This window comes from Pyrus communis, chromosome 7, assembly GCF_041283825.1.
Source record: "Pyrus communis isolate YQ-2024b chromosome 7, ASM4128382v1, whole genome shotgun sequence".
NCBI lineage: Eukaryota > Viridiplantae > Streptophyta > Magnoliopsida > Rosales > Rosaceae > Pyrus > Pyrus communis.
Genome location: NC_142571.1, coordinates 7,377,130 through 7,392,949, shown reverse-complemented (window position 1 = coordinate 7,392,949; position 15,820 = coordinate 7,377,130). Strand labels below are relative to the sequence as shown.

Here is a 15,820-nt window from a genome sequence, read left to right as displayed (position 1 = left end):
TCCGGCCTCATCTCCTCCAAAATTTGGCAGTACCTGATGTGGGTTTGGTCTTTTTCTTAGAGGTTTCAGCGTGAAAGCTTCTTCTGCTAATCAAATGAGTCTCATTAAGCAGCTGAGGAAGCGAACTAGTGCGCCGATCAAAGATGTTAAGGATGCTCTCATTGATAGCAATTGGGACATTGGTTAGAACCCCTTTCTCCCATTGTTCTAAAAATCCCCGCCTAGTACCGCCTCGATTAATACTTAGGTGTTTGAAAATTAAGAAATAGTGCCTAAACCTGGTGCCTGCCTAGATCGCCTAGGCACCCGCCTAGCCCTCCCAACTCTGCTTAGGTTGCGACTCACTTAGACAGAAAATAGATAACTTTCATTTTGCATTTTATTTTTTCAATAAATTGTAAGAGACTGTTGAATACTTAAAAGAATACGCATTATATGCATGTTCCTCATGTTTTCATTATGTTCCAATACTTCATAATATACATGTCATTCTATTTTGTAGTTTATAATGAAATTATATATATATATTTTTTTTTTAAATTCTAAAAATATATTTTAAATTTAAAAGTGGTTGACAGTGCAAGAGTCGAAACCAAGTGTGAAATTCACATTGAAAATGACAGGGCAAAATGCTAATCATATTCTGAAAAATGTTGGGTTTCCTGATGAGTACTCTGGCCGAATTCAAGAGGCTAATTTAGTGATTTGCAGTTAATTTTGTAAATTTATTGAATGAAGTCATTTGTTATTTAGCTTATCTTGTGTTTAGTTTGGTTTTAGGAGAGGGTTGTGCATGATCTGTAGAATCACAATTAAGGGTCAGTTTTTCCAACAATTTTTCTTTTTCTTTTTGCTGCATGTTTGTGCATGTTTGGTCTCTGAGATTTTGTTTTTAGTCACTGTTGATTTGTAGTTTATGTCTCCCTTTGGCTACATATTGACACAAGTTTATTCTCGGCATTTTTTTGTTAGGGTAAGTGGTTTGGCGAGTTCTGTATTATCATATAATCTTTGGGGCTATTTTAAGTAAAAATGAAATGTTGACATTGATATATCATGCGGCACACTTAATTCACACTACTATATTCGGTCTTCATGTTTCCATTGCAACGCTCTGCATTTCCCACCCGATGAATTTTTTAATAAAGATGTAGTTAAAGCAATTACATGCTCTATCAAGTATGTTTTATATGTGGTTGTGGTAGTTGCAAGGAAATGAAATGTTTGTGCTGATAATTGGTAGTTTAAATATATAGAAATAGAGAATAATTATAATTGGAGCACCTAGGATATTTAACATTGTTTTCTTTTCCATGTAATTTTTTCTCATGCTTAACATCTGCTTTTGTTTATGCATTTGATTCAAGTGCTATTTTTGTTAGTGTTAATTTTGGGTTGCATATCAACAAACCAACCCAGTTAATTTTGCTTAGTGTTGAATGTTGATGTATAAGGTGAACTCTCTTTGCATCAACTTGAACAAACATTCTTCTACTTAATTGCCTAGCTGCTAAAACAAGAACGAAACACTTTTTATGTTTTTTTGTTTAACTGCTAAAACAGGTGGCTGGCATGTAGGACATATATTTTGCCATCTTAACTTCAAGGGCAATATATGTGTAAAATGCATGTTGCTTCTGTTTCTCAGGGAAACAAAGAAAGCAGTTTTTGCAACCATATCTTTTGTAATCAGCTCGGTTGAATGTATATAAAAGCCAAACTGCTACCGACACCGTTAACTCATCTATCCCTTTTGTTTGTTCATGATTATGTTGAATTTTTTTCCAGGTTAAAATGTGTTTTATTAAGGCTGGTGCATTCAAGTCCTGCAGCAACGCACAGACATTTTTTCTAGTATTTCCCGAAAAATTTCCCCCCATCCTTCAACCCTAGCCCCCAAACCATGATAATTTCCTAATGACCAGTCAAGCCTTATCTTAATTTCTAAAACCTAATGGACCTGTGTAGGGGTCGTCCTTGGATTCAATTTGCATTCTCCTTATCTTGATTACTTACCGCACTTTGCACTCTCCTTATCTTGATTCCTAACCACTATATATCAGTGTATCATGACATTTTCCAACACTAGAGACAATATAGTTGACCCACATGGTGTATACTTATTCCATTCTATAATCTGGTGCTGAGTGTTTTTTTTTTTTTTTTTTTGTGAGACCTCTCACTTACAAGTGAAAGAGGAATATTACTAAACCGTAGTAAGTGACCAATCTGATGCTAAGTTAGTTACTTGCAAAATAGTAACGAAGTGTACAATGAGTTAGTGAATAATAGGTGCCTCAGTGGTTACTCAATGAAAGAACTGTACAATATATGAGTTTCCGAATTATGTTCCAAAAAATTTGAGATTATCCTGATCCAAAATTTTTGAAATGAAAATTAAAAACTTATTTCCAATCCGATTCATGCAAAAAAAGCCCGCAAAATGTTAAACAAAACCGACCCCAATACTGTGGCATCATTAACTAGGACAGTAATTGCGTGTTTTGGGGGATGAATATGCCTCAACGTATTTGCATTATGCGGCAGGTTGCTTATAAATTAGATGTATTCTCCTCAGAGCTGCTGTAAGCATATAACAAGTAGCAACCACCATGGGGATGAACTAGTTCTTTTCAGTTTTGCTTTTCTCATATTTTTGCTTTCATGTCCTTATTTTTCACTCATGCCTTGCCTTGAGACTGAGTGGAAATGAGACAGATCGATTGGCCTTGCTTGAAATCAAGGCGAGGATAACCTATGACCCTGTTGAAGCCTTGACTTCATGGAACGAAACCAACCATTTTTGCAATTGGCGTGGTGTCACATGTGGTTGTCGTCACAAGAGGGTCACGGTGTTGAACCTGCAGTCCTTCAATCTTTCAGGCTCTCTGTCACCACATGTTGGGAATTTGAGTTTTTTGAGAGTACTTTCTCTCACCAACAATAACTTGAGCCACAAAATTCCTCCAGAAATCGGCCGTCTCTCAAGATTGCAAGATATAGTTTGGGAGAATAATTCCCTTACCGGTGAAATTCCCTCAAACTTATCGCGTTGCTCTCAACTAACCAGAATTGCTTTTGGTGGGAATTTTCTGGTAGGAAGACTTCCTGAGGAGGTTGGCACTTTGTCGAAGTTGAGAATAATTTCGATGCTCTTCAACAAACTTACAGGAAGTATCCCCTACTCCTTTGCCAATTTATCATCTCTTGAGTTGCTTATGGCACTTGATAATGATTTTTTTGGGAGTATTCCAGATATCTTTGGTCAAATGGCCAATTTTAAAGTTCTTGGTTTGGGTGGTAATAGGTTCTCAGATGTGATCCCTCCCTCACTCTATAATCTCTCTTCCATTAGTGTCATTGATGTTACAGTCAACAGAATCCAAGGCACTTTACCTCCAAACCTAGGTATTGTCTTTCCAAGTCTAGAATATTTAGGGGTCGGCCACAACAAATTTACTGGACCTCTTCCTATTTCGTTATCTAATGCCTCAACTCTAACTTATCTTTGGATGGAAGGAAACAAATTTCAGGGGAAAGTTCCTTCTTTGAAAAGTTTAGTTAATCTTGAGTCCTTGAATATTGCTTACAACAATCTTGGAAGGGGGGAAATCGATGACTTGAGCTTTGTTTGCAATCTGACTAATGCTACCCGTTTACGACAACTGATGTTCGATACAAACAATTTTGGGGGCAATTTAACTCAATGCATGGCCAACTTGTCTTCTTCTCTTGTATTCTTGCATGTAGAACATAATAAAATATCGGGAAGCATCCCCCATGGGATTGGAAATCTGGCTAAGCTAGAGAGCATTTGGTTTGCCCAGAACCAATTTTCAGAAAGCATCCCCACTGATGTGGGAAAGCTTCGGAAGTTGTACGAATTAGATTTGGGTTTTAACAATCTCTCCGGCTATATCCCATCGTCATTTGGGAATTTAAGTGAACTATCCATATTGAGTTTAGCCGGTAACAAACTTGACGGCAATATTCCCTCAAGTCTAGGTAAGTGCCAGAAATTGATTACCTTGATTCTTGCTAATAACAACCTCAGCGGTATCATATCCCCTCAAGTCATTGGTCTGTCATCTTCCTATGTGGCATTGGATTTCTCTAAAAATCAGTTGACTGGTTTCCTTCCCGAAGAAGTAGGAAATTTGATAAATCTGGAGTATTTTCGTGTTTCTCAAAACATGCTGTCTGGGGAAATTCCAACAAGTCTTGGTAGTTGCATAAAAATTGAATCTCTAGACCTGCAAGGAAACTTCTTTCAAGGGACGATTCCATCATCTCTGAGTTCACTAAGAGGAATCAAAGAATTATATCTTTCTCACAACAACTTGTCAGGCTCGATTCCAGAATTCTTAGAGCGTCTTCAAGTTTTGCAATCTTTGAATCTGTCTTATAACAACTTTGAGGGCATGGTACCAATGAAGGGGATTTTCAGGAATGCAACTGCCACATCGATTGAAGGAAATAGCAAGCTTTGTGGGGGAATTCCTGGATTCCATTTGCCCAAGTGCAAACTCCAACATTCCAACAACGGAGGATTAAGCCCAAAAATGAAATTGATAATTTCTCTGGTTTGTGGGATTCTTGGGGTTACTTTTGCACTAGTCTTTTTGTACCTCCGTCGGCCACAGAGGGCAAAAATAGAGCGGACTTCAAGTGATTCAGAAAAATTTATCTCAGTCTCTTACCAAAGTCTTCTCAAAGCTACTAATGGATTTTCCTCTGTCAACTTGATTGGTATGGGCAGTTTTGGGTCTATCTATAAAGGAGTACTTGAGCAAGGTGAAACAATTGCTGTCAAAGTACTCAACCTTGCTCGTCTGGGAGCTTACAAAAGTTTTATTGCTGAGTGCGAGGCTTTAAGAAATATTAGACACCGTAATCTTGTCAAGGTACTCTCGGCATGTTCTGGTTTTGATTATCGCGGTCACGACTTCAAGGCCTTAATTTATGAGTTCATGGTTAACGGGAGCTTGGAGGAATGGTTGCATCCAACTCATACAATTGGTGAGACAAGTCAGAGGCCAAGGAGCTTAACAATTTCTCAGAGGTTGAATATTGTTATTGATGTTTCTATGGCACTGGATTATCTCCATCATCATTGTGAGACGCCAATAGTTCATTGCGACCTCAAACCCAGCAATATTCTTCTCAATGAGGACATGGTTGCACATGTAGGTGACTTTGGGTTGGTGAGGTTCCTCCCAAAAGCTGCTGAAAATTCTTCGGGAAATCAATCAAGTTCTTTAGGGATCAAGGGAACTATTGGTTATGCTCCTCCTGGTAAATACACAGTTGTCTATTTTTTCCTAGCTAGTATTTTAAGATTGTGCAGTATTTATTTTAAAATTTTCAAATATGAAATGGGCTTTTAGCACTTCACTAGAAAATTAAAATATAATGTTCTGAATTGTGGAATGCAGAATATGGCATGGGACATGAAGTGTGGACACAAGGTGATGTGTACAGCTTTGGTATCCTCCTGTTGGAAATATTTACAGGAAAGCGACCAACCGATAACATGTTTGAGGGAGCTTCAAACCTTCATAACTTTGTGAAGGCAGCTCTGCCGGAGAAAGTGGAAGAGGTTTTGGATCCTGTTCTTGTTCAAGAGAGTGATTGTCATGACGAGGATAGCAAAAGGAATCACGTCCAAATTGAAAAAAGTTTAATGTCAGTTTTAGAAATTGGTGTTGCTTGCTCAGCAGAGTTGCCTAGAGAAAGATTGGACATCAGTGATGCTATGGCACAAATGTGTCGGATCAGAAACAAACTTTGAGCAAGTGGTATATGTGAATAGAAGCTTATTGTTAGTACGTGGTATAGCATGTAATATTAATATATTTTATGTGAGAGAGTTCTCGTATTTGTTAAATAAAAAAATACAGTACATATGGCTAGTTGATCAATGCTTGCCAAACAAACTTATTTGCATACGAATTATGCTTGATCGATGAAATTCTAGCTTTACCAAACATTAAGTGACAAGTGGAGACGGGATCAATTTGCAGGTCTATGATAGAGCATTCATGTAAAGATGTTTTGTGTATATTCACCCCAAAACACTTTAAGTGACAAGTGGAGCCTATGTCTGGTAAGGTTAAGGGTTAAAGTTAAGTTGATGATGTAAGACTTAATTACATTTTGTAACGTCAATTTTCGGCTATATTGCTCAAACATGTTATATTTTAGAGAATGTGCTAGTTTGTGAAGAAGGATTCAAAACTACATGTGTTTTTGTACTCTATCATTCTTGTTGGTATAATGATTGGCTTCTCATACAAATTATATATATATCATTTGCATGTTGCATTTCATTATTTTTTGGAAAGCATTTGTTTAGGGGAAGCTTAACAATTTGAAGATGTGTTTCTTTCGATGTTTATTTATTTATTTTTCTTCGACTATTTCTTTGTTTTACTTTCCTCTTTTGAATTCGTTCTCACTTTCAAGTTTCATTCTTTTGAAGTGATTCCAATTCCTAGTAAGGAAATTTTTTTCCGTCTCATCTTGTATACATAGATAATTTATCTATTCATAGTAATCATAATTACTCTCGATGAATTTCATATTTTGGAACCATTGCATGATGTTATCTACACCATTGAAAGAATTATCAAATTCAATAGAGAGAATTACTGGAATTTTGCAAATCCTAAAACCCAAGTAAGAGGTAGGATAGAATAGAAACAAATATGTTATAGAGAATAATAGAGTTTTACAAACCTTATTGTCTTTATTCAATAAATTTGAAATTTAGAATGGCTAAATATATGAAATTCAAGAAGAATAGGGGGAATAGCTCTACCAATCTACCAATGCATACGTGAAAGACGATTTTTTTTTTAATTAAAGTGAATGATGAGTTTTAATTTAAATGTTATTGATTTGTGATAAATGATCATTTGAAATATTATACTTAATTTTGGGATGAGATCTGTTGGATGTAAAAGATAAATAATGATTGAATTTTTTAAAAAGTATTGAGAAGGGTTGCAAAGCAATAGAAATAAGTTACTACTAATCTTATTTTTTCAAGTCAGGGTAGGCCTTGGACTACTATAGTCCTTATGTGCCTCCGTCAGTTGTTATACCATTGTTAGTTTTGTGAGTTTATGTTTCCTTGAAGCAACCTTGATCTAGATTGCATGTGTGACTCTCTATATGCCAATTGAAGGCTCCAACAATCATCCGAAAAAACCTGATACAACTAGTTCTTAAGCTTTACACATCAAGGGGAAGTATCGTAGTTAATATTATTTAAGAGTGTAGTTTTGTAAATCTAGAAGTAGGATTCCAATAAGATTTGGAAGACTCATGTTACTTGTAAGGCAAGTAAAACCCACATAATTAATATAATTAAAGGTGTAAGACTACGAGAGAAAATAAGCAATTATAGAAAGTTGAGAGCGCTTTCTCTCTTACCATCCCTTTCCTACCCTCACTTTCTATATTTTTCCTTAAGAAGTTTATTAGAAAGTTAAATATATATATATATATATATATTTATTTATTTAATAATGCGATAAAGTTGGTGGGTTGGATAAATAATTGTTAGGTGCAAAGGGGTCGGTGAAAAAGTTTGATATTTTGAAAAAAAACATTTCTAATTTGAAATCCAGACTCCTAAGGCTATTTAGATGGCAATTTCCAACACCAACTTGTCCAACGCCTTATTTAAAGCTTGTCGGCCAGTAATGATTTATGAATGCCAGCTATATATCTACTAGTTTACCATGGCACTGTGCAATGAGACAATATGGTCGACCCATATATATCAAGTCAAGGCCATAATATATATATATATATATATATATATATAAACTACAGTGTTTGTGAATTAAATAATTAATTGTTAAGAAAGAGAAAAGTCTGCTAAATCTGTATGGATGGGCAATTTCCAACCCTAACTTGACCATGGCAAAGTCTACTAGCGCACTTTCTCCAACTTAACTTGTAAGCTAAGCTAGAAAATAGACAGTTTAGAAGCTACTTTCCGACAAGCCGGTCGGCCAGTAATATTTGATGAATGCTAGAGCTATGTATCAACCAATCTACCGTGGCACTTTCCAACACTAGAGACAATATACTTGACCCATATTTGGCGAGTCAAGTCCAAATATTTAAAAATTTGGAATCAGATAATTTACAACCAAAGTGTTGATGCAAAAAGCTGATTACCTTAAAGTTGGTCTTGTAGAATTATTAGAGTGGCGGATTGAATGTCCACTTCTAACAACATTGGTATTGTTATCAACTTGATAAGTATTATTTGCATAATTTGTCAGTTGTTGGGCTTTATCATAAAAAATCTCAATGTTAGTTAGACTGGGGTAATGATACTTAAACTCTTCTTTTGTCATTGATAAGGTCAACGTAGGACATTTCAACACGCTCCCTCACATGAGACCCAATTAGTGAGTCACACGTAAAAGATCCACAAATCAACAACCATATAAAGTTAAGGGGACTCATCCTACACGCAGGACCAAATCACCCACCATCATCGCGTGAAAAGGTCCCTCCTTTGACAGATTTGCATAAGCTTGAGTGGTTAATCCTTGCTAACAACCATCTCAAAAGTGGGGGAATTGACGGCTCGACCTTTCTCTGTGATTTGAGCAATGCCACGGTGGGCAACGGTTATGGTGGACGAGTAACCGCGGTTATTTACCCATAACTGTTTATGCTCATACGTGCATAACCGTTTACTAGTTGGGTAATTGCCTAAACGGTTATACCCATACCCCGTCTACATGTTTTATAACAACTTGAAAATAAAAAAAAAATTTCATAATTTTTTTTTTTTTTTTAATAATTAAACACCGTTATAGGTACATTCATCATACATTTCCGTATTTTAATTTTTTAAGACAATTCTAATAATTGAAATAATAGTTTAAGGACAATATTTTTAACTGTTACCAATGAAGGTAAATATAATATTTGGTAAGTATTGTTGGGTTACAAAAATTGTTTAGAAGACATTTCTGTCAAAGCATTTCTGTCAATTTCATGGTTACTCGCAAGGAATTTAAATTAATTTGGCGAATTCCTTGATGATGAGAATCATCATTCTTGTAGTAGTGTTATTGAGAGAAGGACCGATGAAATCCTTGCTAATTTATTGGGTGCTAAGTATTATTGGATCGAGAACATGATTTGTGTTAATTTTACATATATAAAATAAATGGGTAAACAGTTACCTGTTTATAACCACGGTTAATGCCCATAACCGCCCATTTAAATTTCGCAGGTAAACGGTTATACCCATAACCGTTTATTTATCTAAACGGTTACCTATAACCGTAATTGTTTAATTTAAATGGGCGGGTAGCCGCGATTACTCATAACCAATGAGTATTTGTCAATCCCTAATGCCGCCCATTTGGAATTTCTCGAAATGTTTTTTTTTTTTGTTTTTTTTTTTTTTGGGTCAAGAATTTCTCGAAATGTTTACCGACAAGTTTGGGGGCACGTTACCTCAATGCTTAGGAAACCTGTCTTCTTCTCTTCAAATATTCCATATTGCACAAAATAAAATATTAGGAAGTATCCCGAATGAGATTGTAAATTTGGCTAGCTTGGAGGTTTTGGGGATGCTGAGAACCAATTATCAGGTCACATTCCCCCTGGTGTACGAAAGCTTCACAAGTTATATCTATTAAATTTGAGTAGGAACTCTCTCTCTTTGGCAATCTTACATCCACTTTCGGAAATTTAAGTCAATTAAATGAGTTAAGCTTAAAAGGCAACAACTTCCAGGCAATATCCTGCCAAGTTTAATATAGAGTGTCAGAATTTGAGGCTCTTATATCTTGGTGAGAACAGTTTTAGCGGTATCATATCGCAAAAAATCATTGGTCTGTTGAACTTGAATATATTTAGTTTACCTCAAGATCATTTTCTTGGCTCCCTACCAAAGGATGTAGGAAATTTAATAAATCTTGAGCATATAGATATCTTTGAAAACATGTTATTCAGTGAAATTCCAGCAAGTGTAGTTAGTTGTATAAAATTAGAGTACCTAGACATGCATGGAAATTTCTTCCATGGGACGATTCCATCAACTTTAAGTAGCACAATAATCCTAATTCTTGTTGTGTGGCTTGTTCTTGGCAATCGACATTGAAAATCTTAAACCTAACTACCTAAGCCTACTGCAACCATGGGAGAAAAGACAATATTGTCTTTTTTTGATCAAGTATCTCTTTCTGTTGATCGGGATAATTCAGGAAATTCGGGAAGAGTTTAAATTGCTTCTAGAGATCGTGACTACATGACGCATGACGAGTCTCTCTTTCATCCATGATTTATCCTCCAAAAGAGAGTGTCGTCGCTGCCAATGGAACTATAATCTCAGTAACAGAGCCTGGTCCAATTGCACTCACCCCATCTTTATCCTTACACAATACCTTGCTTCTTCCAGAATTATCAAATCATCTTTTATCAGTCAGTCAAATTACCGATCGATTAGGTTATATCGTACTAATGTTTCTAGTACATTTTTTAAAAGGTACCAACCTTTGGGCTAAAACCTAAAATTTTTAGTCCAGAAACAATTTTTCTGCTCCACTACTTCTGGCCTAAATTTTTAGCCTCAGATTATTAAATAATGAATTTAGGCTAATTTTTTTTTTCTTAAAGTAACTTTTTTAAAAGAAAAAATTATGTAGACTATCATAATTTAATTTTATGAACATTTTAACCTAAAAATATTTAGATTCTGATAAATATTGAAAAATCACAAACAGACACCATGAAACTTGTTAAACGCTATGAAAAAATATGAAACACATAAAAGATTTTTTTTAATTAATTTAGCCGTTACATTTAAATTTGAACTGTTAAATATTTTTTTTTACTGTTGAATTTCATTAAATTAGATCTTAACCGTTGGATTCAATAAATTTATAAATATAAAACTAAATAAAATACATATATATGGTGGGCCAGCCCCACTAATCATGGGCTAAATCTGGCTTTTGTTTAGCTTTTAGCTTTTAGCCCACACATTTAGCATGAATTGGGTTGGATTTGGGGGGAGAATAAAACCTAAAAAATAGCATTTAGCCCAGGGTTGGAGATGGTCTAAGAGAAGGGGGTTGTATTATGTCGACGATGTGGCTCCTAGCAGAGTGAATCAAGTACGCAGTGGGAATTGTGACAAGATTTAGAAGATTTAGTTAAGGCATTGGCAACTTGGGCATGCCTCATTTGGCTATTTACGGAAGTTGGTTATGTTATTATTTACTAGTATTTCAGACTTTGATAGCCACATATGTCTTTCTTTCCCTATATGAGTTGCTCGAAGAAACATAAAGAATTAGATTTCAGGTGGTTCAGTTGGATCTTTTTCAACCACCATAGGATGACCCATGCTTCAGGCATAAATCTTTGAATGAAGATCATGGCGAAGACTTATTCAGCTTTTCCACACCATAACTAGCTACAATGATTTTACAACTAGTCATAGTCAAATGGGGTGTCATGTCTTCCACATAAAGTAGTTTCTTATTCGATCTCAGCCTTGCTCATACCAAGTTCCCATTACCTATTCTTTTGTGTATATCCTCAATCCATTCACAAGACGCAAGCATGCGCCCAATCTGGAACTAGAGGAGTGAGGACGAACATTACTTGTTGGCATAAACAAATGACACGATAATACACCAAAATTAGGAATTGTCATTATACAATACCAAAGCTAACTATTGTTTTATTGGCGTACTATCGATATGAACAGGAACGAGTAATTTTTTATTTATTCGAACACGATCATATGATGTTATAATTTCACTCAACTTATAACTCGTGAGTTTGTTTTAAGTTAAAAGAATGAATACAATAACTTCAAAAAGTGAACATTCCTAATATTAGTTCACAAAATTATATTTATATTGAATTTATTCATCAAATTAAGAGAAAAAGATATATTTTTTTTGTCAGGACATCCCTCATCGAGTACGATAGCGATTGGGGTGGCTGATCCACTACGTACAGAGCACTCTGATTATGATTATAAATTGGATGCTGCTAAAGCTGCTAGACAAACAATCAATACAGCTCAACTTTTTTACAACTCCATTTCTACTTTCGCACAAAACAAATATCATCGTCATGGGGATGGGGTTTTACAACTCCATTTCTGCAGTGTTTTTGTCATCCTTTTTTATGCATGCTTTCATTCTTCACTCTTGCCTTCCTTGTTTCGCCCTTCCGGGAAATGAGACAGATAGACTCGCTTTGCTTGAAATCAAGGCTAGCATAACTCATGACCCTTTTAAAGTCCTGACTTCATGGAATGAAACCATCCACTTTTGCTCTTGGCATGGCGTTACATGTGGTCGTCGTCATAAGAGGGTCACAAGCTTGAACCTAACGTCCATGAAACTTGCAGGATCTATATCGCCGCATGTTGGGAACTTGAGTTTTTTGAGAGTCATTGATCTCCAAAACAACAGCTTAGGCCATGAAATTCCTCCAGAATTCAGCCGCCTGCACAGATTGCAACACCTACAGTTAAACAACAATTCACTGAGTGGAGAAATTCCTACCAACTTGTCGCGTTGCTCTCAGCTCCTCAGGCTCGCTGTTGGTTTCAATGTGCTGATGGGAAAAATTCCAAAGGAGCTTGGCCTCTTGTCAAAGTTAAGGGTTTTTATCATCCACTCTAACCACTTTACAGGAGGAGTCCCTACTTCTTTTAGCAATTTATCATCTCTTGAAGGGTTCTCCGCAACTACTAATAATTTGAGTGGCACTGTCCCGGATATTTTTGGACGAATGACCAATCTTAGCTTTCTTTCTTTTGGTCAAAATAGCTTTTCGGGTATGCTTCCTCCCTCAATCTTTAATCTCTCTTCTCTCACACTCCTTTCTATGGGAATAAATGAAATCCAAGGGAGTCTACCCTCAAACTTAGGTATGGTCTTTCCGAGTCTCCAAACATTTTTTATTTCCAGTAACCAATTCAGTGGATCTATTCCTGTTTCATTATCAAATGCCTCAAATCTATTTAGATTGGGGATCGGACGTAACCACCTGCATGGAAAAGTCCCTCCATTGACGAATTTGCATAAGCTTGAGTTGTTAATCCTTGCTGACAACCATCTCGGAAGTGGGGGAATTGATGACTTGACCTTTCTCTGCGATTTGACCAACGCCACCCATTTAGAAATTCTCGAAATGTTTACCAACAATTTTTGGGGCACGTTACCTCAGTGCATAGGAAACCTGTCTTCTTCTCTTCAAATCTTCACTATAGCTCAAAATAAAATATTAGGAAGTATCCCGAATGAGATTGTAAATCTGGCTAACTTAGAGGATTTGGGGATGGACGAGAACCAAATTTCAGGTCACATTCCCCCTGGTCTGGGAAAGCTGCACAAGTTATATAAATTAAATTTGGGTATGAACTCGCTCTCTGGCAATCTTCCATCCTCTTTCAGAAATTTAAGTCAATTAAATGTGTTATACTTAGACGGCAACAAACTTCAAGGCAACATCCTGCCGTGTTTAATTAAGTGTCAGAATTTAAGGATTTTATCTCTTGATGCTAACAATTTTAGCGGTATCATATCGCAAGAAATCGTTGGTCTGTTGAACTTGTATGTATTGAGTTTACCTCAAAATCATTTTACAGGCTCCCTGCCAGAGAACATAGGAACTTTAATAAATCTAGAGTATTTAGATATCTCTGATAACATGTTATTCGGTAAAATTCCGGCTAGTCTTGTTAGTTGTATAAAATTAGAGTACCTAGACATGCATGGAAATTTCTTCAATGGGACAATTCCATCAACTTTGAGTTCACTAAGAGGTCTTTCAGAATTGTATCTTTCTCACAACAACTTGTCAGGCACCATTCCAGAATTCTTAGAAGGTTTTGTATTTTTGGAATCCTTGAATCTATCTTATAACAATTTTGAGGGCATGTTGCCGATCAAAGGAGTGTTCAAGAATGCAACGGCGACATCAGTTGAAGGAAATAGCAAGCTTTGTGGGGGCATACTTGAGTTTCATTTGCCAAAGTGCAAACTCCAGCATGCAAAAAAGAAAGGATTGAGCTTAACCATGAAATTGGTTCTCTCCCTCGTTTGTGGGATTCTTGGAGTCATTTTTGCACTAACCTTTTTGTACCTTTATTGCTCACGGAGGGACAAAAAGGGTCAAGCTGCAACTGATTCGGACAAATTTCCCCAGGTGTCTTACCAAAGTCTTCTAAAGGCAACAAATGGATTCTCCTCAACCAACTTGGTCGGTATGGGCAGTTTTGGGTCCGTTTATAAAGGAGTATTTGAGCAAGGTGAAACTACAGTTGCCATCAAGGTACTCAACCTTGTTCGTCGCGGAGCTTACAAAAGTTTTATTGCTGAGTGCGAGGCTTTCAGAAATATTAGACACCGTAATCTTGTCAAGGTACTCTCAGCATGTTCTGGTTTTGATTATCGCGATCACGACTTCAAGGCCTTAATTTATGAGTTCATGGTTAACGGGAGCTTGGAGGAATGGCTGTATCCCATTCATACAATTGGTGAGACAAATGAGAGGCCAAGGAGCTTAACAATTTCTCAGAGGTTGAATATTGTTATTGATGTTGCTATGGCATTGGATTATCTCCATCATCATTGTGAGACGCCAATAGTTCATTGCGACCTCAAACCCAGCAATATTCTTCTCAATGAGGACATGGTTGCACATGTAGGTGACTTCGGGTTGGTGAGGTTCCTACCAAAAGCTGCTGAAAATTCTTCGGGAAATCAATCAAGCTCTTTAGGGATCAAGGGAACTATTGGTTATGCTCCTCCAGGTAAATACACTTGGTGGTTTATTTTTCCCTAGCTAGTATTTTAAAATTGTGCAGTATTTATTTTAAAATTTTCAAACATGAAATGAGCTTTTAGCATTTCACTAGAAAATTAGAATCTAATGTTATGAATTGTGGAATGCAGAATATGGCATGGGACATGAAGTGTGGACACAAGGTGATGTGTACAGCTTTGGCATCCTCCTGTTGGAAATATTTACAGGTAAAAGACCGACCGATGACATGTTTCTGGGAACTTCAAACCTTTATAGCTTTGTGAAGGCAGCTCTGCCTGAGCAAGTGGAAGAGGTTTTGGATCCCGTTCTTGTTCAAGAGAGCAATCATCCTAATGAGGGGAGGGCAAGGAATCGCATCCTAATCATAGAAAGTTTAATCTCTGTTTTAGAAATTGGTGTTGCTTGCTCAGCGGAGTTGCCTAGAGAAAGATTGAACATCTATGATGCTGTGGCACATATGTGTCGGATCAGAAACAAACTTCGAGCAAATGGTATATGCGAATAGAAGCTTATTGTTAATAATGTGGTATAGCATGTAATAGTATTGATGTTATGTGAAAGCGTTCTCGTATTTGTTAGATAAAAAATGCAGTGCAAATGGCTAGTTGATCAATGTTTGCCAAACAAACTTATTTGCATCGAATTATGCTTGAACAATGACGTTCTAGCTTTGCCAAACATTACAAGACGAACACTCTGAAAGAATTAAAATTAAAAATTAAAAAACAAAGTTGTGGAAAGTATTCATCAAATTTCAAACCTATGTTGGATTTTATTAATAACAAAAAGTAAGTTACACCTAGTCAGGAGAATATAAACCTAACTCCTCGTAATACAAGAAAAAAGAAAAAAAATACATGAAAAAGAAGGGGATATAAACCTTACTCTTCTATAAACGAAACAATAAAGATACAAAAATACGCATTCATCAGTCATCCATTCAACAACATTTATGTGAGCATTCATCATACATTCATCAACA

At 36.2% G+C, this 15,820-nt stretch overlaps 2 protein-coding genes across 2 annotated transcripts; both read left to right on the top strand.

Annotated features, from left to right (window-relative positions):
* Positions 1 to 2,156: 2,156 nt before the first annotated feature.
* LOC148695613 (receptor kinase-like protein Xa21) lies at positions 2,157 to 5,971 on the top strand. Its single transcript, XM_088696490.1, has 2 exons — positions 2,157 to 5,295; positions 5,436 to 5,971. Exons 1-2 carry the CDS (start codon positions 3,150 to 3,152, stop codon positions 5,789 to 5,791), a joined length of 2,502 nt encoding a protein of 833 aa, XP_088552616.1. The 5' UTR covers positions 2,157 to 3,149; the 3' UTR covers positions 5,792 to 5,971.
* A 6,161-nt stretch (positions 5,972 to 12,132) lies between these two features.
* Positions 12,133 to 15,447, top strand: LOC148695612 (LRR receptor-like serine/threonine-protein kinase EFR). The gene is made up of 2 exons (XM_088696622.1): positions 12,133 to 14,824; positions 14,967 to 15,447. The coding sequence occupies exons 1-2, from the start codon at positions 12,133 to 12,135 to the stop codon at positions 15,341 to 15,343; spliced, it is 3,069 nt and encodes a 1,022-aa protein (XP_088552748.1). The 3' UTR covers positions 15,344 to 15,447.
* Positions 15,448 to 15,820: the final 373 nt, after the last annotated feature.

Bases quoted from the DNA above. Each gene is read 5' to 3' on its own strand.
- LOC148695613 (XM_088696490.1), top strand. From the start codon at position 3,150: ATGCTCTTCAACAAACTTACAGGAAGTATCCCCTACTCCTTTGCCAAT. The intron at 5,296-5,435 runs GTAAATACACAG...TGTGGAATGCAG, and splicing joins TATTGGTTATGCTCCTCCTG to AATATGGCATGGGACATGAA.
- LOC148695612 (XM_088696622.1), top strand. From the start codon at position 12,133: ATGGGGATGGGGTTTTACAACTCCATTTCTGCAGTGTTTTTGTCATCC. The intron at 14,825-14,966 runs GTAAATACACTT...TGTGGAATGCAG, and splicing joins TATTGGTTATGCTCCTCCAG to AATATGGCATGGGACATGAA.